Source organism: Schistocerca serialis, chromosome 1 (genome assembly GCF_023864345.2).
Source record: "Schistocerca serialis cubense isolate TAMUIC-IGC-003099 chromosome 1, iqSchSeri2.2, whole genome shotgun sequence".
Classification (NCBI taxonomy): Eukaryota; Metazoa; Arthropoda; class Insecta; order Orthoptera; family Acrididae; genus Schistocerca; species Schistocerca serialis.
In genome coordinates, this window is record NC_064638.1 from 650,748,746 (window position 1) to 650,773,350 (window position 24,605).

At 38.2% G+C, this 24,605-nt stretch overlaps 1 protein-coding gene across 1 annotated transcript in view; it reads left to right on the forward strand.

The window, feature by feature from the left end:
- Positions 1-24,605, forward strand: part of LOC126479107 (arrestin homolog) — a 95,288-nt gene that overhangs the window by 27,735 nt on the left and 42,948 nt on the right. The window contains exon 3 of the mRNA XM_050103755.1: positions 9,122-9,300. Within this exon, the coding sequence (XP_049959712.1) occupies positions 9,122-9,300 (179 nt within the window). The remainder of the gene's footprint in view (positions 1-9,121; positions 9,301-24,605) is intronic.

Sequence of the window (24,605 nt, forward strand, 5' to 3'; positions counted from 1 at the left end):
TTTTCTGATATCTCTCTTTTTCTCAGTTTATCTAGTGGCAAACCCAGTGACCACTTGATACTGGAGGAGGAAGTGGGATCCACAGTTGAAGTGTTTCAGGTTGGCTCAGACTGTGTGGTGTTTTGTTATACTTCACCTCATGCATCAAACACTTAAATAAGTTGCCACCTGAACATTCCTTGTATAAACAGTGAATGTTGCTTACTGAGTATTTGGGCACCATTAAATATTATTAATCAGGGTTCAGGTAGTCTGTGCCTTCTTCCTCCAATTTGGCTCAGACTTCGCCTCTTTGCAGGCTGAAAATAAAGCTGCTGAGAATTAACTTCTCATTCTCATTCATTCCAACACACAAATAAGAAGTGAGACTCAATTCACCCCCTTATACTATATTCAAAATTACAACCCAATACATGATCAATTAGGGCAGCTACCAACTCGCATACTGCCTCTTTGTATCACGTACATAACAGATCTGACATTCAACTTGATGATTAACAATTACAATACATTTATTATCTTTGACATTTTGCATTCTTAGATTTCATGGAGCTCTTTCCTATGCACCACCCACCCCATGAAACACCTATCTCCAACTCAGCAGGTAGGGTTGTCTGGCTGCTATCCAATTTCATAGAATCACTGGATCATTAGCCCTGGTATCAGCACCTATGATTTAAAACACCTCCCAACAGTGTGGTGCCCACCACTTATTAATTACTCTCTGTCACAAACATCTATTCCCTGACATATGTCTTAAGAACATGATGCGTCTCATTCAAGGAATGGCATGTATCACTACACAGTACACCATGTACAGTTATTTCGACCACTGAATACTATAAAACTCTCAAATCAGCAATACATATATCTTCAGGATACCTAAACTGTATTCTAGAACTCAGTGTGCCACAAACTACTGTACATATCTCACCATATTGTAAATTAAAGACAGTTCACTATAGAAATTCTTCCAATAGCAAACCAGTGCTTAACAGTATTGGTTAATAACAGTCTTGGGTGCAATTTTAGTTTTTTTTTTTATTTTTCAACAACGCGTTTCTCCTTATTTAGGCATCTTCAGGTTATCTACATAGAAAACAAAGAACAAATACATCTATTTAAGAATTGTGATCACGTTGTGCAGACTTGGATAACCTATAAGCATGTATAAACAGATCACCTATTGAAAGTATAAACAGATCACCTATTGAAAGATCAAATACCTTAATTTGGTATTTCTTAGAAGAATCCTTTAGTCAGTGTAGCCAAAGAGCATTGTCAAATATATCAGGCCAACATCGCCTTTGTTAAACTCAGTAAAAACTAGAAATATAAAACAGTAAAATCATCACCTTTTCTAGATGGACGCGAGAGGCACCAAGATCTGAATAACACGTTCCCGTTCACAGGAGCGAGTAACAGTAAGATGGGGGCTCAGGTAGTAAGCATAATGCATCACAGCGTCGTGTGCCAGTACTGAAGCCTAATACAGAATCACCTCAAGAGGTGTTGCTGTGATGCAGCTGTGATTAAAAATGAGAGATCGTAAACTGGATATACATATCCACTAAAACTTTATAAATGTAATGCACATAAAACATTGATAAAATGGAATTACTAGAGGCAACACATGTGCTTAACTTATTCTAAAATTTTGATGAAGTAAAATATAAATGGAGGCAGTAAATTTAAAATGAGAAAACAAGGTGTATAATACAACACACAGATGCAGTACATAAACATATTTTTCATATCATATATCACTAGTAAAATTATTAGGCTTAAAAAATACACACCAACGTGGAAGACAGACGTTATGCGGGTAAACTCCCCCCCCCCCCCCCTTTTTTTTCATAGCTACATTGAAATGTGTAAAATGCATCATCATTTAAAGCAACAAACTCGCAAGTATCCTATTTGAGTCAAAAAAACCCTAATGGTTTGGCTAAGAAGACGACATGAGACCAGAGAAGAACAGGGCTCATATTTAGGCAGAAACTCACGACCACAGACGCTATTATTCATGCTTCTTTCTGCCATCCTCGCCAGCATAAGATTAATTTTTTTAAAGCTATGATTACGCGTCCATGCGAATTACCATTATCTGAAGACACAGTTAATAGAGAACTTGACACTTTAAAGTATATCGCCCATAATAATGGCTACAGTGTTGTGCTCGTTGATAAGATATACCAAGACAAAACAACGATGCCCCTTCAGAGTGCACACAATGCACCTTCTGTCGTGAAGCACAATTACATTTCTTTGCCATTTATGGGCAATTTTAGTTATGAACTGGCAAAACTTTTCCGGGGAGTGAGCTCTCGTATAGTATTTTCCGTGGCTACCAGTCTCCAGTTTATGTACATACATAATGAATCACCTAAAAAGCACGACCTTTTGGCATCGGGGGTATATCTGCTGGAGTGTCACGATTGTAATGCAGGATATGTTGGACAAACAGGCAGAACCTTCAAAATTAGATCGCAAGAACATCTTCTTAATAGATGGGGACAGGTAAAACAGAGCTCTGCCTTTGCCCAACACCTTAAAGCCAGTGGCCACAGTCCTCTGCAAGAACAAAATCTTAAGATTTTGCATTTTGCGCAAAAGGGTAAGAAGTTGAACATTTTGGAAGAAATTGAAATATTTAGGCATACGGAAGACAAAGATTTGTCTCTTCTTAACAGCCAAATATTTGGCGCCAATCAGGCCTTTTTAGAAGTTATGAAATCGGTGTTATTAATGTAATCCTGAAGCTCTCATAGTTCTGCTTAAATATGAGCCTTGTTCCTCTCTGGTCTTATGTCATCTTCTTAGCCAAGCCATTAGGGTCTTTTTTTGACTCAAAATAGGATACTTGCGAGTTTGTCGCTTTAAATGATGACACATTTTACACATTTCAATGTAACTGTAAAACGGGAGGGGGGGGGGGGGGGAGTTTTCCCACATAACATCCGTCTTCCATATTGGTGTGTATTTTTTAAGCCTAATAATTTTACTTGTATGTTATTAAAAAAAATTAAAAAAAGTTTTCTTGCTAGACGTTCTAGCTTCGAATGATGCAGTATGGAGTGTTATATGGGTGGTGACCTCTTTATCTGAAATTACGGTCCTGTGTTTTTAATATTCTCGTTCTAGTGGTATATGATACGAAAAATCTGTTTATGTACTGCATCTGTGTGTTGTATTATACACCTTGTCTTCTCATTTTAAATTTACTGCCTCCATTTATATTTTACTTTGTCAAAATTTTAGGATAAGTTAAGCACAAGTGTTGCCCCTAGTAATTCCATCTTATCTATGTTTTATGTGCATTACATTTATAAAATTTTAGTGGGTATGTATATCCAGTTTACGATCTCTCATTTTTAATCACCGCTGCGTCGCAGCACCACCTCTTGAGGTGATTCTGTATTAGGCTTCAGTACTGGCACACGACGCTGTGGTGCATTATGCTTACTACCTGAGCCCCCATCTTACTGTTACTCACTCCTGTGAAAGGGAACGCATTATTCAGATCTTGGTGCCTCTCGTGTCTATCTAGAAAAGGTAATGATTTTACTGTTTTATATTTCTAGTTTTTACTGAGTTTAACAAAGGCGATGTTGGCCTGATATATTTGACAATGCCCTTTGGCTACACTGATTAATGGATTCTTCTAAGAAATACCAAATTAAGGTATTTGCTCTTTCAATAGGTGATCTGTTTATACTTTCAATAGGTGATCTGTTTATACATGCTTATAGGATATCCAAGTCTGCACAACGTGATCGCGTTTCTTAAATAGATGTATTAGTTCCTTGTTTTCTATGTAGATAACATGAAGATGCCTAAATAAGGCAAAACACGTCGTTGAAAAATCATCATCATCATTTAATACTGATTATACCTTTCAGCGTTCAGTCTGGAGCATAGCCCCCCATATAAAATTCCTCCATGATCCCCTATTCAGTGCTAACATTGGTGCCTCTCCTGATGTTAAACCTATTACTTCAAAATCATTCTTAACCGAATCCAGGTACCTTCTCCTTGGTCTGCCCCGACTCCTCCTACCCTCTATTGCTGAACCCATGAGTCTCTTGGGTAACCTCGCTTCTCCCATGCGTGTAACATGACCCCACCATCTAAGCCTGTTCGCCCTGACTGCTACATCTATAGAGTTCATTCCTAGTTTTTCTTTGATTTCCTCATTGTGGACACTCTCCTGCCACTGTTCCCATCTACTAGTACCTGCAATCATCCTAACTACTTTCATATCCGTAACCTCAACCTTGTTGATAAGGTAACCTGAATCCACCCAGCTTTCACTCCCATACAACAAAGTTGGTCGAAAGATTGAACGGTGCACAGATAACTTAGTCTTGGTACTGACTTCCTTCTTGCAAAGAGAGTAGATCGTAGCTGAGAGGTCACTGCATTAGCTTTGCTACACCTCGCTTCCAGTTCTTTCACTATGTTGCCATCCTGTGAGAATATGCATCCTAAGTACTTGAAACCGTCCGCCTGTTCTAACTTTCTTCCTCCTATTTGGCACTCAATCCGTTTATATTTCTTTCCCATTGACATTACTTTCGTTTTGGAGATGCTAATCTTCATACCATAGTCCTTACATTTCTGATCTAGCTCTGAAATATTACTTTGCAAATTTTCAATCGAATCTGCCATCACAACTAAGTCATCCGCATATGCAAGACTGCTTATTTTGTGTTCACATATCTTAATCTCACCCAGCCAGTCTATTGTTTTCAACATATGATCCATAAATAATATGAACAACAGTAGAGACAGGTTGCAGCCTTGTCTTACCCCTGAAACTACTCTGAACCATGAACTCAATTTACCGTCAACTCTAACTGCTGCCTGACTATCCATGTAAACACCTTTAATTGCTTGCAAAAGTTTGCCTCCTATTCCATAATCTTGTAGAACAGACAATAACTTCCTCCTAGGAACCCGGTCATATGCCTTTTCTAGATTTATAAAGCATAGATACAATTCCCTGTTCCACTCATAACACTTCTCCATTATTTGCCGTAAGCTAAAGATCTGGTCCTGACAACCTCTAAGAGGCCTAAACCCACACTGATTTTCATCCAATTGGTCCTCAACTAATACTCGCACTTTCCTTTCAACAATACCTGAGAAGATTTTACCCACAACGCTGATTAAAGAGATACCTCTATAGTTGTTACAATCTTTTCTGTTTCCATGTTTAAAGATTGGTGTGATTACTGCTTTTGTCCAGTCTGATGGGACCTGTCCCGACTCCCAGGCCAATTCAGTTATCCTGTGTAGCCATTTAAGACCTGACATTCCACTGTATTTGATGAGTTCCGACTTAATTTCATCCACCCCAGCTGCTTTATTGCACTGCAATGTATTGACCATTTTCTCCACTTCCTCAAATGTGATTCTATTTCCATCATCATTCCTATCCCATTCTACCTCGAAATCTGAAACATTATTGATTTTATTTTCACCTACATTGAGCAGCTCTTCAAAATATTCCCGCCATCTGCCCAAGGAATCCACAGGATTCACCAGCAGTTTTCCTGACCTGTCCAAAATACTTGTCATTTCCTTCTTACCTCCCTTTCGAAGACTGCTAATTACACTCCAGAATGGTTTTCCAGCAGCTTGACCCATAGTCTCCAACCTGTTTCCAAAGTCTTCCCAAGATTTCTTCTTGGATGCTGCAATTATCTGTTTGGCTTTGTTTCTTTCTTCAACATAACTTGCTCTGTCTACCTGAGTTCTAGTATGTAGCCATTTTTGATACGCCTTCTTTTTCCTTTTACAGGCTGCCTTGACTATGTCATTCCACTAAGCTGTTTGCTTCATCCTACTTTTACACACTACTGTTCCAAGACATTCTTTAGCCACTTCTAGTACTGTGTCCCTGTACCTTGTCCATTCCTTTTCCAATGACTGTAATTGACTACATTCGACTAACTGGTACCTTTCTGAGATCGCTGTTATGTACTTGTGCCTGATTTCCTTATCCTGAAGTTTCTCCACTCTTATCCTCCTAGATATGGACCTGACCTCCTGCACTTTCAGCCTCACAATCCCAATTTCACTGCAGATTAAATAATGATCAGTGTCATCAAAGAATCCCCTGAATACACATGTGTCCCTCACAGCCTTCCTGAATTCCTGATCTGTTATTATATAGTCAATGACAGATCTGGTTCCCCTGCCTTCCCAAGTATACCGGTGAATGTTCTTATGTTTAAAAAAGGAGTTTGTGATTCCTAAGCCCATATTGGCACAGAAATCCAAGAGTTGTTTCCCGTTCCTGTTGGCCTCCATATCCTCTCCAAATTTATCCATAACCTTTTCATACCCTTCTGTTTGATTTCCAATCCTGGCGTTAAAATCACCCATGAGCAGAACACTGTCTTTGTCCTTTACTCTAACAACTACATCACTGAGTGCCTTATAAAAACTATCCATCGTATCTTGATCTGTCCCTTCACAATGCAAATATACTGACACAATCCTAATTTTCTTGTTAGACACTGTCAAATCTATCCACATCAGTCGTTCGTTTACATACCTTATTGCAACTATGCTGGGTTCCATTTCTTTCCTGATGTAAAGCCCTACACCCCATTGTGCTATTCCTGCTTTGACTCCTGACAGGTAGACCTTGTATTCTCCCACTTCCTCTTCTTTCTCACCCTTTACCCAAATGTCACTAACAGCTAAAACGTCCAGCCCCATCTTACTTGCAGCCTCTGCTAGCTCTACCTTCTTCCCAGAGTAGCCCCCATTGATATTAATAGCTCCCCATCTCATTACCATTTGTTTGCCAAGTCATATCTTAGGAGTCCCTGGTTTGTCAGTTAGAGGTGAGACTCCATCACCCCCAAAGGTCCAAAGAATTTTGCTCTGATTGTTACCAGCATCCTATTTAAAGTACCAGAGAAGCAGGTTGCTAGCCTTACTTGCCCTGAGTCGCATTGGGTTTTACCCCTAATGGCTGAGGGACTAACTGGTGGATTTGGTAGTCTTTGCCGTATGAGCACAAAGGTGACCACAACTCAGAATATGTCCGAGATGCCCAGCCTTATTCCAAAGTAACTGGTATCCCGACTGTCGGGACCACTTACTTGACCATTCATACATTGCCCATGGTTCATGAACTAGGACATGACTACAGGAACCCACACCATGAACCACGTCATTGAAAAATAAAAAAACTAAAATTGCAACCAAGACTGTTATTAACCAATACAGTTCACTATAGTCAATAACAATGTTAGAACATTTGTGCCAAAGTCTTCCATTGATTTTCTGCTCTTGATACAGAATTGCTCCCCTTTTCTTCCTGAATGATGGGGCTAGCAACTCCAAGAGAAAGGATCTAGTATGGAAAAAATCAAGCAATGGAAAGTCCATGATGGAATCAAGACAATATTATGAAAAGGATATCTTGCTACTCCACCATATAGAGGAGACATTGAGTTGCAGACAGGCACAATGGAAAAATTGTCATACCTTAAGTTTTCAGTCAGAAGGTCTTCTTCTGAAGCAGAAAATACACAAATATTCACTAAAGCACAACTTGCCCAGTCTCAACTCACATAAACGTAGAGCAATATTTTTTTTGTGCCTGTTTGTGATTCATCATCTCCTCTGTGTGATCAAGTATGGAATTTTGACCTACTCATGGCCTCTGGCTTAGTTCTGAGCAGAGTATTTGCTGCAAAGAAGTCTTGCAGAATAATGAGAGAGCTTCTGCAGAATTTGGAAGTAAATAAGAACTGCTCGTGACAAGTTGAAACTTTGTGCTAGTCTGGGTGTCATGCTCAGATGATGTAATTGGTAACACACTACCCACTAAATACAGGGACAGAGATTCGAATCCTGGTCTGGCACAATTTTAACTTCTTTCATACAAAATTCTTTCAAGAGATGAAACAGTGATACCACATCAGAATTACATTGGAAAGATTTGTCCAACAAAACTCTAATGTCTGTTTATAAATGTCCAGTATTCAGTCTTAGTGAGTCACTATAAAGGGGCATCAACCAAACTTCTCCCTCCCACAAAAAATTGACCATGTGCCCCACTGCTTTATTTCCATGAAAGTGGATGACAGAGTCACAGTGGCTACAATGAATGGAAATGAAAACCAACATCTTAGAATATAAATAGAATGCTCTTTGAGATATAGTTCACAATGATAATATCAAGTAGCTATCATGAAACTATTAACATATTGTAGAATCTTAGCAAGAGAATCTACAGATATGACGTAGAACACACCAAAGGCTAATAATTACATGTAAATAACATTTTTATTTAAGTTGTATTTAGCTTTAAGCAAGCAATGGATTACGTATGTTACTTAACAGATATCCTGGCTAGATATGCCATGACATTCTGATTTCCTAGAAAGGTGTTTGTCTAAGATTTACTTTTACGTATAAGTACAGTATAGTGTGAGTAAACAAACAAATGGATATTTCTATAGAAATTTCATATGTGTGGCCTAAATTAGGTCACACATAGCAAAGCACTGAAAATAGCCAAAAACTTTTAACATCAGGCACCAAATAGTTTAAATTGAATAAGCTTCAAAAGTATTTAAGAAGTTTAGAAAATACTGCAAACGTTTTAGGTGTACTAACTCTGTAGGAGGTTTAAGTAAACAAGGAGGTAAAATGTCACAATTGGTCCAGAGAGTACCAGAAAACAGCTATAATCTACTCTCTGATTGCTTTCATACACCACTAAAGTCATCTCATTCTGTTGCATGGGTGAATACCAGCATTTTCATGAAAGGTTAAAGTGACTTAGTTAATGAAACTGGGAGCCCATCCATGCCTTTGGTGCATTTACCTCTTTACCATGATGATAATCATAGACAGGGCCCAGGCCTCCTTTACCATTCAGTATGATTTTTTCTTTTAGAATTTCCAGATGATTCAGAGACATTAAGTAACACATTCTTGTAATATAACACTTAGTTGGACAAAACAATTTGATTGATTGTAGATGGAAAATATTTTTGTTCGATACTAGCTTGAAAGTAAATGAGAGACAATAAATATCTTAAACAGTTATGATGTTTACAATAGCTAGTCAAAAATGTGGTATTTACAGGAACGTCTCATAAAGAAACTTGGACCAAATGCATTTCCATTTACCTTCACACTACCACCAAATGCTCCAGCATCAGTGACATTGCAACCCGGAAGAGAGGATGAAGGTGAACCCTGTGGTGTGAAATATTTTGTGAAAGTTTTTTCTGGAGATTCTGAAACTGACCGAACTCACAGAAGGTGTGTTACACTTGGTTTTTATACTATACTAGTTGTTACCCGCTGCTTTGCTCGCATATTAGTAGTTTTGTTATGATGAACAATATTGTGGTGTAGTGATATACATCTAAAAAATGTCTGCAATGGCAATGTGTAGGTACATAATGGAAGTGTTTCTATTAGTTTGCTGAATGTTGAATCTGAAAGGATACATTATATTTTCTAATTATATTTAAAATACCTCAATTCTTTGTATTTGTCCAGAAGTAGAGTTTTTAGGGGTGTCTTTGGGTCACCTAGTACTGTTCATGAGATTTTTCCACCAGAGCAACACCTACCAACTATTTCTCTCTTCCATTTTAAATGCAAGCTCCATACTCCTGTGATGACTAATTTATGATTAACATAGTCAGTTAATAAAGTGTAATCAAATGCAGTCTCATGAAAAGCCTCCCACTCTCCACGTGTAAAGGTATGACTCTCTGTTTGTCATACAGCCTTTAAATGATGCCAACATTGTGAGTCTTCAAGCATCTTGGAAGCTGTAAGAGAGGTGTGACAGCCTGCATCTAAAATGTGATGGGCTTGTGAATGTTCTAATGTCTCTTAAGCTCTTAAGGCCACCTGACAGCCTGTGTCCCAAGTTCCAGTGATCATGAGATTGCTCTGAGGTTTGTTGGATTTGAGTAGTTTTCACAACTTGAGCTCTCTTAGAACTAAGTGCTAACTCAGATTTACATTTGTGAGGCTTATAATAACAGTTTTAAATATGGTTCTCAGGCTTACTGTCCAGTTTTATTGTTGTATCTCCACCAAAACTTTCCTACTATGACAGGTGGTGCAGGAATTCAATATCATAAACCACACACACAGTAACATTGGATTTGCACTGTCACAGAATAACCTATAGACACCAAGAGTCACCAACCATCATGCCAGCATTGTGTGCATGTCACTCACATGTACCATATTTAAAAAAGTTAATAACACTAAAAAAGATACAACTTTCTAAAGTGGCCTATGGCCTTCCTCGGGGTTCAAGCTATATCCATACCAAATACCACTGGAATCTGTTCATTAGTAGATTCGTCAAAACGAAACAAGAGAGCTACTTGTGTTAGTGTTAAATTATGGATTAAACACATTGAGAATTGAATAAGCATTGTACTGATTACATTGAACCATATTATGTACAACATCACAAATACGATAAAGTTTAAAAGTGAAAGAGTAAATTGCTTTATTAAAGAATAAATATTTTTCCTTAGTTTGTGTAATATTCTTCAGAGCAATAAATAGTTTGTACTACACACTTTGCAGAGCAGCTTGCCTGTCTTCTTCAGCAGGATTCAAGCTATCTCACACTAAATTTCATGGAAGTCGGTTCAGCGATTCAGTCGTGAAAACATGACAGACAGAGTTACTTTTGTATTTATAGTAGTAGTATGAAAGTATGAATTGGCATGGATTAAACACTTTGGTGATTGTACAAGCATTGTATTCTAGCTGTTACCCATGGCTGCACTTGTGCATCAGTAAAATGACTCTATTGTCTGGGACACCCCAGTTGGAAAGTTCGGGAGCTTGGTGCAAGTCTTTTTATTTGATTCTGCTTTGGTGACTTGTATGTCAATGATGATGAAATGATGTTGAGGACAAGGCACACATCCAGATGTGAGCAGAAAAAAAGGACAATGCACTCATCCAAAGGCAAGCAGGGAAAAAAACCCGACTCGAGCAGGTAAAAGAACCCAACTCGAGCAATAATTAAACCTGGGAACCCATGATTGAGAGTCTATGACACTAACCACATGATCAGAGCTGTTAAGTAAATTAGAATGCAAAAAAAGTAGTTATAAAAATGTGATGGGCTTGTGACTGGTATTAGTATAGACGTACGGATTAAATACGGAAGGACTGTATAAGCATTGTATTCATTATGTTGAATCATATTATGTAGAACAAATCAAACAATAAAAGCATTTTCACAAATATGATAAAGTTAAAAAGCCAAAGAGTAAATAGCTTTTTCAAAGAGTAATTATTTTTCTGTATTTTGTGTTATATTCTTCAAATCAGTAAATATGCTGTACTACACACTTTATGAAGTAGCCTGTGTTCCTCCTTAGCATTCATTGAGAAAAACAGAAGTGATATCTGGTGTTCCCCCAGGCCTTATAAACTATATAAATGATTTAGGGGACAATCTGAGGAGCCATCTTAGATTGTTTGCAGATGATTTTGTCATTTACCATCTAGTAAAAACATCAGAAGATCAAAACCAATTGCAAAATGATTTATACAACATATCTGTAGGGTGCAAAAAGTGGCAATTCACTCTCAATAATGAAAAGTTTGAGGTCATCCACAAGAGTAACCAGAAAATTTCAGTTGCACAATAAATCACACAAATCTAAAGGTTGTCAGTTCAACTACCTACCCGCAGATAACAATTATGAACAAGTTAAATTGGAATGGTCATGTATGTGGGGCATTCAGTAAGTAATGCAATTCTCAGCCAATTTCAGTTGTAAAATTACAGAATTTGTTGTGGGATAGCATGGAATATTCCCATTTCAGCCTCTATAGTTTCATGAAGTTCTGATAGGTTGCAGTACTATACAAAGCCTTCAAAATGGTGTCCGTAATGAGGTGCATTCCAAGCAAAGAGTTGTTGTTGAATTTCTTTTGGCAGAAAACCAAAGGATCACAAATATTCATTGGCACTTGCAGAATGCCTACAGAGACCTAGCAGTGAACAGAAGCATAGTGAGTTATTGGGCAAGCTGTCTGTCATCATTGCAACAAGGTCATGCAAACCCATCTGATCTTCCGCATGCCAGGTAGCCACACACAGCTATGACTCCTATAGTGTTGGAACATCCAACACACTCATTGGAGGTGACTGATGGATCACAGTCAAACATCTCGTCACACATCTGGATGTCTCTGTTGGTAGTGCTGACACACTAATCCATCAGTTGGGGTACTCGCAAGTGTGTGCCCAGTGGGTTTCTTGCCACCTAACAGAAGGCCTGAGCAGAATTATTTGCTTGTTATGAGGCTGATTGTGGCAATTTTCTGATGAAAATCATCACAAGTGATGAAACATGGGTTCATCACTTCAAACCAGAAACAAATCGGCACTCCATGGAATGGAGTGGCGCCATGCCACCACTCCTCCGAAGAAAAAGTTCAAAGTTGCACCCACAGCCAGTAAAATCATGGCAACAGGTTTCTGGGACTTCAAAGGGGTTATTCTGAATGATGTCTTCCTTTGTGGTTCAATGAACAACTCTGAATGTATTGCGCTACCCTCAGGAAACTGGAGGGATGACTTCAGTGTGTTCATTGCTACAAAAGTGCAAACAAACTTCTCCATGATGACTCAACACCTCACACAAGTCTGGGCATCTGAGATGAGCTCACAAAACTTCATTGGACTTATCTTTCTCAACTACCCTACAGCCTAGATCTTGCATCTCCCAACTTCCATCTGTTTGGCCCAATGGAGGATACACTCTGCTGGAAGCAGTAAATGGATGATGGTGAGGTTATTGATGCAGCTATATGTTGGTTCTGACATTGAATAGTAGAGAAGTATCATGCAGGCGTACAGGTCCTTCCATAAGGTGGAATAAGGCCATTGTGTTGAAAGGAGATTATATTAAAAAATAGAGCTTTGTAACTAAAAGAGTGGAGAATAATATTGTGTATTGGAAACCCAAATAAAACCAGTGTGCTATCAGAAAAAAATGTGTTCCATTACTTATTGAATGCCCCTCATAGATAATGTTGGGGAAAGGTGAACCAAATACTGCACTTATTGGCAGAACTCTTAGAAAATGCAACAAATCTACAGGATACTGTCTACACCATGCTTGTCCATCCTTTGTTAGAGTATTGCTGTGCAGTATGGAATCCTTACCAGATAGTATTGGTGGAAGACATCAGAAAGATTCAAAATAGGGCAACTTGGTTTGAATTATCACAAAATAGGGGAGAGAATGTCACAGAAATGATACACAATTTTGGATGCAAATTATTGAAACAAAGGTGTATTTTGTTATAGCTAGATCTTTTCATGAAATTTCAGTTTCCAATTTTCCCCTCCAAGTGCAAAAATGTTTTGTTGGCACCAACCTACATAGGGAGAAATTATTGTTGTGATAAAATAAGAGAAGTCAGAGCTTGCACGGAAAGATCTAAGTTTTTTTTCCCCCCCCCCCCCCCGCATGGTGTTCAAGAGTGGACTGATAGGGAAATGTGTAAAAATGCTTCAGTAAACTCTCTGCCAGGCTCTTGGAAAGATTTAAAAGTTTGTTTTTCCTGCAAGCTGTCCAAGTATAAAAATTGAATCAATAAACTTGCTGCCAGACACTTAAGTGTGAATTCCAGAGTAGTCATGTAAATGTAGATGTAGAGATATGTGGAAGAAACCTGGAGGGAGACACCACAATCTTTGATAGAGATGTGGAAATCAGATTTTAAATTCCAAAACATTTCTAGATCCAGATCTAGGCTCTGACAACATTTTTTTGGTTATTAACTGTAAATTAAAATTTCAAAAATTACATAAAGATAGGAAATTACCAAGCTGGGACCTGGATATAGCAAAAGAGTTACTAGCTGTTGAGGTTTTCAGAGTGACTATTACACAATGGTCAACAGCAAGTGGGGAAAGAAATCCCATGGAAGACAAATGGATATCTTTGAGAGATGAACCAGTGGAGGGAACTGAGGATCAAATAGGCAAAACCAGAAGATGAGTCAAAATCTTTGCACAACACACAAGAAATTGAATTTAATTGATGACAGGAGAAAATATAAAAATGGGGCTAATAAATCAAGCAAATGGAAATACAGTAATCTAAAAAATGAGACTGATGCAAGTGCAGAATGGTGAAGCAGCAATGGCTAGAAGAGAATGCAAACTTTAAATTCCTAATCGTAGTTTCTTATACTGGATGTGAATTTTCCTTTATGTATGCTGGGTAGCTCCTAACTATTAAAACAGCTAGCCTTTCCACTAGCTGCTGGGACAGCAGTCTGTATAATTGAATAAGATCTTCTCAGTTTTCAAGCCTGTCAATTCGAATATAACACTCAAGCTTTTGTTGGCTATCTCTTTCATCACTATCAAGAACAGCTACCAGGTGTGGTACACTTTTCTGTTTATATAGGCATGACTGCAGTCCCTGAATCCAATCAAAGTGCTATGTTGGTACCGCAAACAGCTGAAAGCAAGGGGAAGCTACAGCCATTATACATCCTGGGGTCATGCAGCTCACTGTATGAGTAGATGATGATGCCATCCTCTTGGGTAAAATAGCCCCCCATTCATATTTCCAGGTGGGAACTACTCAGAAGGATGGTGTCATTAGGAAAACAAACTGGCATTCTATGGGTTTGAGAACGGAATGTTAGATACTTCAATTGGGTAGATAAGCTAGTGAATTTAAACTCTGAAATGGATAGGTTGACATTTGATGTAGCTGGAACTAGTGAACTTCAGCAGCAGGAAGAATAGACTTCTGGTCACCTCACTACAGGGTTGTCAACATAAAATCAGATAGGACTTAATCGTAATCATTGAATGAAATTCAGTAGTAGGAAAAGGAAGAGAAAGAAAAATAATAGCAAACCATGGACTGGGGAAAGTAATTAAAGAGGGAGCCACCTGGTGGTATTTTGCATAGGGCATAATTTAATAATAACACAGAATATACTGAATTTAGTTGATGGAAGGAGAAAATACGAAAGTATGGAAGCCAAAGCAGACAAAAAGGAATACATATGGCTTAAGAATCATGAAAGAAGGCTGTAAATGTGGGAGAGAACAAGGGACACCGGAAGGTTTCAAATTGGTTATGTAATAACAAGACACCATTTTCAAAAACCAGATTTTAAACTATAAAACATCTCTAGGGGCAAATGTGGACTCTGGCCATAATTTATTGGATATGAACTGCAGTTTAAAACTGAAGAAATTGCAAGAAGGTTGGAATTTAAGGAAATGGAATGTGGATAAATGGAAAGAACAAGATGTTGTTGAGCATTAAGCAATGTCAGAATGAAGCAGGGGGAAGGAATACAATAGAAGACAAATGGATAGCTTTGAGAGATGAAATAGTGAAGGCAGCGGAGAATCTCATAGATGAAAAGACAAGGCATAGTAGAGATCCTTGGATAACATAATAGGTATTGAATTTATTTCATGAAAGCAGAAAATATAAAATTAGGGCAAGTGAAGCATGCAAAAGGGAATGTCTAAAACACAAGGCTATAGGAAAAAGCAGAACTAGGGGAAAAACAGATATCACCTATAAGAAGATTTAAGAGGCCCTCGGATTAATCAAGAGCTCAGAAGGCAAACCAGTACTAGGCAAAGAAGGGAAAGATGGAAGATGGAAAGATATATAGAGGGTATTTTTGAGGTATGGTGCAACTCATTGCCAGATCAATGCTGCCTGTGATGTTGACTTGGCTTGTTCTGTTCATCTGCAGTGATTGTTTTTGCTAGCACTGTTTTGTTCTTGTTTCGTTTTTTATGATGGCATGTTTTAGTGGACAATGTGCAGCTGTAAAATTTTGTTTTCTACTCTGTAAAAATGCTGCTGAAACTGTTCTAATGTTGAAAACAGCTTACCAAGATATGGTATGGAAAAAGTGTACGAGTAGTTTGCTCAATTTAAAAATGGCAACATATCAATTGATGACAAACCTTATTCTGCACACCCATCAACTGCCCAAATCGATGAAAATGTTTAAAAGATTGTTCTCCCAGGTCAGACCATCAATCAGACCCTTTAATTGGAAGTTTTAAGAAGATTGTACAACAGAGTTCATAAAAAATACCCTATTTGTGGCCAACAGGAGACTGGTTCTTCCACCACAACAACGCACCTGCATACACAGCCATCTTTGTTAGACAGTTTTTGGCTAAAAATGGCATAGTTCTGCTACCCCACACACCTTACTTGCCTGATATGTCTCCGTGTGAATTTTTCATATTCCCATGCATGAAAAGGACGTGAAAGGACACCAATTTGACAACACTGAAGTTAAGAAAAAAACAAGGGAGGAGCTGTCAGCAATTTCTAAAGATGCCTACAAAAAATGTTTCAGACAGTGAGAACACTGGTGGGATGAATGTATTAGTTCTAATGGAGAGTATGTTAAAGGGGATATGGTTGTTTATATATAGCTTTTAAAAAGTAATTCCAGTTTTTTTGGGTATCCCCCTTGTATAGTGGGGAAGAAATCAAATAGAAAGAAAAGAAGTTAGTGATGATGAGATAGGAGATATGATACTACATAATGAATTTGACAGAACACTGAAAGACTTGTGTGAAAGTAAGGCACCTGGAGTAGACAACATTCCCTTAGAATTATTGATATCTTTGGGAGAGCCAGCCCAGATAAAACTATTGCACCTGATGTGCAACGAAAATACTTTCAGGCTTCAAGAAAAATACCAGAGGTTGAAAATACTGCTTCAATTGTTAAGTTCTTTTGTTATCACACGACCAGTTTCGAGCTCTCATACGCCCATCTTCAGGTGTCATAACTTCGTGCTGCGACCCCCGAGTGCCTTAGCAGATGTGTACAAGGCGCAGTGTGCTACCTACGAGCAAAAAGCCTGCTCTGCACTCATAGGTAGCACACCATGCCTTGTACACAGCTACTGCAGCACTCGGAGGTCACAGCACCAAGTTACGACACCTGAAGATGGGCGTATGAAAGCCCAAAACCAGTCGTGTGATAATAAAAGAACTTTACAACTGAAGCGGTATTTTCAACCTTTGGTATAATGCTCAGTTGTGAATGTTTGTCCAACAGGATTGTTTCAAGAAAAATATATTAATTACAATCCCAAAGAAGGAAAGTGCAGATATCTGTGAGTACTGTTGCACTATTACGAGGGGTGTTTGAAAAGTTTGTGCAAAAATAAAAACCACTTACGTGTTTGGGGTAAACCTTTTTTAATTTTTGACATAGTCTCCTTTTAGACTTATACACTTCGTCCAATGCTGTTCTAATTTGTTGATCCCTTCCGAATAATAGGAATTGTCCAAGTCTGCAAAATAGCTATTAGTTGCTGCAATCACCTTCTCGTTTGAATAAAATCTTTGTCCCGCCAGCCATTTCTTCAAATTGAGAAACAAATAGCAGTCCGAGGGAGCCAAGTCTGGAGAACAGGGGGGATGTGAAACGTGTTGGACTCCTATTTCCAATAATTTTGCGACCACAACTGCTGAGGTGTGTGCTGGTGCATTGTTGTGATGGAAAAGGACATTTTTGCAGTCCAATTTTCGCCGTTTTTCTTGGAGCTCAGTCTTCAGACAGTCCAATAACAATTAATAATATGCACCTGTAATAGTTTTACCCTTTTCCAGATAGTCGATGAGGATTATCCCTTACGAATCCCAAAAGACAGTCGCCATAACCTTTCCAGCTGAAGGAATGGTCTTCACCTTTTTTGGTGCAGATTCTCCCTTGGTAACCCATTGTTTAGACTGTTGTTCGGTCTCAGGAGTATATTAATGTATCCATGTTTCTTCCACAGTGATGAAACAATCCCTAAACTCCTGTGGTTTCTTCCTGAACAGCTGCAGACCATCCTTGCAACACTTCACACGATTCCGTTTTTGGTCAAGCGTGAGCAATCGCGGAATCCATCTTGCAGATAGCTTTTTCATGTCCAAATGGTAATGCAAAATATTATGTACCCATTCATTCGAGATACCCTCAGCACTAGCAATCTCACACACCTTAACTCTCCTGTCATCCTTCACCATATCATGGATTTTATCAATGATTTCTGGAGTCTGTACAGAAGGGCTATCCAGTGGAAATGAACTTGAAGAGAATATCACAGAAAGGGAAACAGAAATAGGTAAGGATGAGAGGGGAGTTACGGTACTGTGAGAGGAATTTCACAGAGTACTGAAAGGCATAAGGTAAAACAAGACACATGGAGTAGATGACATTCCCTCAGAATTATTGAGATCCTTGAGAGAATACGCCATGACAAAACTGTTCCACCTGGTATGCAAGATATATTAAACAGACAAAATCCCCAAGTCTTCAAGAAAAAAGTAATAATGGCAATTTCAAAGAAGTCAGGAGCTGACAGGTGTTAATATTAGTGAACCATACATGTACACTGATGAGCCAGAACAATATGACCACTACTCACCATGAGACTGATTGCTACTTGTGTTGTGGGCACATGGCACAGTAAAGAACACATAAAAGTAGAATAGACATGATTGGGGAATCATCCTAGTGATGATAGTGGCCATAAACGGGGAAATCTACTGACACCAAAGACAATGAGAAAGCAAAGATTGCTGTGGCTCAACACCTGGGAATGAGTGTCTCAGGTCACTGTCATAAGCATACATGGAAAGTGGTTGAAAGACAATGAAACCATGAGTAGGTGATGAGTTGTTGGACACCTGTGCCTCATCACATAATGTGGAGACTGGAGCCTTGCTCACCCCATAAGGCAGGGCAGATGGTGATTTGTGGAGATTTCATGACAGCGTACAATGCTGGTGCAATCAGAAGTCTTTCAAAGCACGCTGTTTAGCACACATTGTTGAACATAGGACTTTGCACATTTCTAAAAGAACAAACACCACATATACATAATTGCATTTCTGCTCAAGCTAGAGAGGGCTCTTGATTCACTTTGTAGGAAGTACCAGGAATTAGTTATGTGTGGTGATTTCAGTATAAATTTTGTGTATGATGGTGCAAGAGAAAGGATGTTAGTAGATCTCCTAAATTCATATGATCTGATGCAGACTGAGATTTTTCCAACTAGGGTGCAGGGCAACAGTAGCACAGCCATAGACAATATTTTTATTCATTCTTCATTACTAGATGGGCATTCTGTTAGTAAAAGGGTGAATGGCCTTTCAGACCACGATGCACAAATTTTAACACTAAAAGGATTTTGTACTCAAACAAATGCCAGATTTAATTACAAATTATGTAGGAAAGTCAATCCAACAGAAATAGAGAGTTTTTTAAACTTTGTCAAGGAACAAGAGTGGCAGGATGTTTATAGTGTCGATAACATAGATGATAAATGTTATTCTTTCCATAACACATTTCTGATGCTCCTTGAGAGTTGCTGTCCATTAGAACATACTAAATGGGATAGTAGCAGTAAAAGGCAGCTTCGGTGGCTGACTAGTGGGATAAGGATATCATGTAGAACAAAGTGGGAATCATATCAAAATGTTAGAAGTAGTCACAATCAAGCTGTAGTAGCCCATAATAAACAGTATTGTAAGGTTCTTAAAAATGTTATTAGGATGGCAAGGAGTATGTGGTATGCAAATAGAATAGCTAATTCACAGGATAAAATTAAAACCATATGGTCCGTTGTGAAGGAAGTGTCTGGTCAGCAGCACAAGTTCGACGATATAAAGTCAGTTTTCAGTAAAAATATTTCTGTTACTAATAAGTCAGATACATGTACAATATTTAACAATCATTTTCTGAGCATTGCTGGTGAATTAAATAAAAAATTAGTTTCTGCAGGGAATCATATAACTTTTTTAGCAAATGCCTTTCCGAGATTGATGTCTGAAATACTCCTCTGTGATACAGACAAGGGGGAGATTGAGTCAATAATTAAATCACTGAAGACTCATGGTTATGATGGAGTGCCTAGCAGAATACAAAGTACTGTGCTGCAGATGTTAGCCCTGTATTTAGCCATATTTGAAATTTTTCCTTTAAGAATGGTCAGTTTCCTGAACGTTTAAAGCACTAAGTACTAAAGCTGCTTTATAAAAAGGGACAAAGGGATAATGTAGACAATTTTATAAACGATTTATTGCAGCAAAATAGCCATTATAGTTATACATTAGATTACAATCATTTGAGAGTGAATTACAAGGATGTACTGAGTGTCTGCATAATTCTTAGTAGATTACATTCAGTGCAGGTATTATAACAGATTATCATTTGAACCATTTATTGCATAGTCTCTAATTGATCTAGTCGTCTTGTTGCATGTTTCTATATGGGATCTCTCACAAGACTGTCCACATAGTGTACACTTGCAAAGGTTTGACGCTTCGTGGTATGTTGTATTTGCACAAATTTCATGGTGGAATCCGTGTACTGCGAGTCTTGTAAGTATGTGTCTCATCTCAAAATTTGCTGCTGTCCAAGTGCGGTCAATCATGGCCCCGGATCCATAGAATTCCGTTGGTACTTCCTCTCTTTTCTTGAGTAGTGATCTTAGTAGGTTCTCCGATGCTGATGTGTAGGGAAGTAGGAACATTGTCCTTAGATCCTAGATGAGGAAAGATTCTCGGGCGAGAAGGTAGACTAATCTTGATCTTGTGGTTTTTGCTACCCCTAATGCTCTTTTGATATAGGTTGCTTTTACTCTTTCCAATGTTTCTAAGTTCTTTTCATTTAGGTGTATCCATATGATTTCTATCCCATAAGCCAGTATCGGTATTATTTTTGCTTTGAAGAGTGCCATGGCTGTGTCTAGATTTAGTGTTCTGATGGAACTTATTTCGTTTATCACTCTGATGGCCTGTGTCGCTTTCTCTGTTGTGTGTTTAGTGAAGCACTTTGCGGACGCCTGGAGTGTTATCCCTAGATATTTGTAATCTTTTGTGATAGATATTTGCTTTCCTTGTAGTGCAATTCTTGTCGTTTTTGGGATTTGGCCACCTGGTCTGAATAACATCATTTCCGTTTTGTTGGTGTTGATTACAAACTTGTGTTTTCTGCACCATTTTTCCACGTCTTCTATAGTCTCCTGTATTTTCTTTAAGTTTTTTGAGCCTATCACGATGTCGTCCACGTAGGCATATGCTTCGACATCTTCGTCATGAGCGATTTCCATAATGTCCTTTGCTGCCAGAATGATGTAGACAATTTTAGACCTATTTCTATGACATCAGTGTTTGCTAAAGTTATTGAAAAGGCTGTGTATGTAATGATAATTGATCATTTTATATCACACGATTTGCTATCAAATGTACTGTTCGGCCTTAGAAATTGCTTAACAACTGAAAATGCTGTATTCTCTCTGTGAGGTACTGGATGGGCTAAACAAAAGGTTTTGAACATGAGGCATATTTTTTTATTTAACTAATGTGTTTGATTGTGTTGCTCACAGACAGCAAAAGGTCATTATTCACAATGTTGAAAATGGCTGTAATGTGAGGTCTGAGTGGGGTATGGTGTGTCCCAGGTATCAGTGTTGGGGCCACTCCTGTTCCTTATTTACATAAATGATATGCCCTCTAATATTTCTGTTTGCTGATGACACTAGCTTGGTCGTAAAGGATGTTGAATGCAACATTGGCTCGGTTTCAAACAGTGCAGTTCATGATCTAATGTCATGGCTTGTAGAAAACAAAATAATGCTAAATCACAGTAAGACTCAGTTTTTACAGTTTCTAACACACAATTCAATAAAACTGACATTTTAATTTCACAGAATGGGCATATGATTAGTGAAACTGAACAGTTCAAATTTCTGTACGTTCAGATAAATAACAAACTGTTGTGGAAAGCCCACGTTCAGGATCTTGTTCAAAGACTTAATGCTGCCATTTTTACCATTTGAATGGTATCTGAAGTGAGAGATTGTTTGACACAGAAATTAGTCTACTTTGCTTATTTTCATTCACTTATGTCATATGGTATTATATTCTGGGGTAACTCTTTCCATTCTAAAAGCATATTTTTGACTCAGAAATGGGCGGTTTGAGCAAAAAGTGGTGTAAGTCCATGAACCTCTTGTTGACCCCTGTTCACAAGTCTGAGTATTTTGACACTGGTCTCTCAATATATATATTCCTTACTGTCATTTCTCGTAAACAATATTAGCTTATTCCTGAGAATAAGCAGCTTTTACTTAGTTAATACTCGGCTGAAATCAAACCTGCATTTGGATCGGACTTCCTTAGCTCTTGTGCAGAAAGGTGTGCAGTATGCTGCTGCATCCATTTTCAATAAGCTACCACTCAAATTCAAAAATCTTAGCAGTAATCCAAGCACTTTCAAATTGAAATTGAAGAGTTTCTTCGTGGGTCGCTCCTTCTATTCTTTCTAGGAGTTCCTTGAAAAAGTAGGCTGATACTTGTCGCATTGTTGATTGTGTTTATATAAACTTATGAATTGAATTTTTTCAGGTTCATAAACATTTTATTTTTATCTGTTATTACTTTTATGCCATGTACTGACGCATTCCATGACCTTGGAGATTTGCTCCTCAATTTGGTCCTACAGAACTTGGCGTGTAAATAAAAAAAATAAAACAGGCTCAAACTCTCATGGGAATTGGCAAAATGTCACAAATAATGAAGATAATTGGCAAGGAATACTACATTAGTGGTGTGTGGTTAAGTTGAGAATTTTGGTCTAATGGGAGTCATGCTAGGATAGTCCATGCAGTTGCAATGATCACTGTGTCCAGATGGTTTATTGGTCAGAGCATCTAATTAGTAAGCAGGAGACCTGGGTTCGAATCCTGGTCTGGCACAAGTTTTCAACATTCTCCAATGATTTCAATCAGTGTCCCTTCACAGCTTAAGACTGCAGTTCCTTTGTGTCTTCATTCATAATGGCTGCTGGATCAAAAAATGATGTGTGTTTTTTTGGACATGTCCGAAAGACCAGGTACCACATACACTTTGTCTACAACTTGTTCAGGAACCAGACTGCAGTAATAAGTGTAAAAGAGCATGAGAGGGAAGCAATTATTGAGAAGGGACAGGTTTGTAGCCTGTACCTTGTGTTCTTCTGTTGGTATGTTGAGTAACCAGTAAAAGAAACCAAGGATAAATTGGAAAAAGGAATTAGAATTCAGGGAGAACGTATGGAAACTTTGAAGTTTGCCAGTGATGATATATTTCCATTAGAGGCAGCAAAGGACTTGGAAGATTAGTTGAATGGAATGGATGATCAGGCACATTGCTGGGAATGCTCTTCACACAGATGTGAAGATTGTGTCACTCTGTGAGCAAAATGACAAGCCCTGAATGAAATGTTCTATTGTGCATTTAAATATAGAGCTACAGGAGTCACACAACAGACTAGGGCAATCACAAATAGGTGCGTCTGATATGTTGCTGCTCCTATGGTCAAATCACATACAGCGTAGTCCATAGCTGAATGTACAAATTTCCAGAATCATTCATTGTAACTTGAACCCCAGCTGTCCAATCACTAGGATTTCCAACTTTTTCATGGGGGCATTTTCAAGCTAAATTTTTCTAAAGTGTGAGGAGCTTAATAAGTATACACAAAGTAGCAACAAGCAATGGCAGAAAGCTATGAAGCATGCTCTGAGAGAAAAATCGAGAAACGGCAGTGACTAGCATAGTGAAACCTGGAGCAGGAACACACCATGTCGTAGACACTGATCTTCAGATGAACACAATACAGGATAATGACTTTATAGTATGTATAGCGGGTTCGAATAACATAGCTAAAAATGAAGCCGATGCCTGCATTAAAACGCTACAGAACTTTCTAGAAGTGAATAAATCTAGGAACACAATAGTAGCCACTGTGCCTCATAGACATGACCTAATTTACAGATCGTGTGTTAATAAAGAAATTAGGAAGACTAACATCAGAATTAAGAAATTGTGTGCAGAATACGCAAAGTTTGATCTAAATGTTTATATAACAGCACTTTACAGGCCACCCTCTGGTAACATAGGGACTTTCTACAAAAATCTAGCACCAGTAATAGAAAATCTAAGTAAAAGAAAATCATATAGTGTTCTAATATGTGGTGACTATAATATAGATTTTCTCTCAGAAAACTCTAGCCATCTAAGCATTAAAAATTTTATGAACAGCTACAACCTAGACCTAATGGTTAACACTCCAACCAGGATAACAAATCACAGTACCACTTGTCTGGATCAAGTAGCAAGCAATATAAATTGTACTGTGTCCTCCGTCAAACTAGGATTTTCAGATCACAATGCATTAATTATGCAGGTCTGGTTGCAAAATAACAGTCAAGAACACAATAAAATCACTGTACAGAGGAGAAACTTCAATAAAACCCACATGCATACTTTCCTCTTTGATATACAAAATGAAAACTGGCAAAATGTATATGAGGCTCAAACAGTAGACAGCAAATATGAAGCATTCTTTGATATTTTCTGTTATTATTTTAATTGCCACTTTCCCTTACAAACAAAATGTATCAACAAAGATAGAAAACTCTCCAGCTGGATCACCCCAGGAATCATTAGATCATCACAAAGAAAAAGAGAACTTTTTTACATGAGCAAATCCAAACTAGGCTA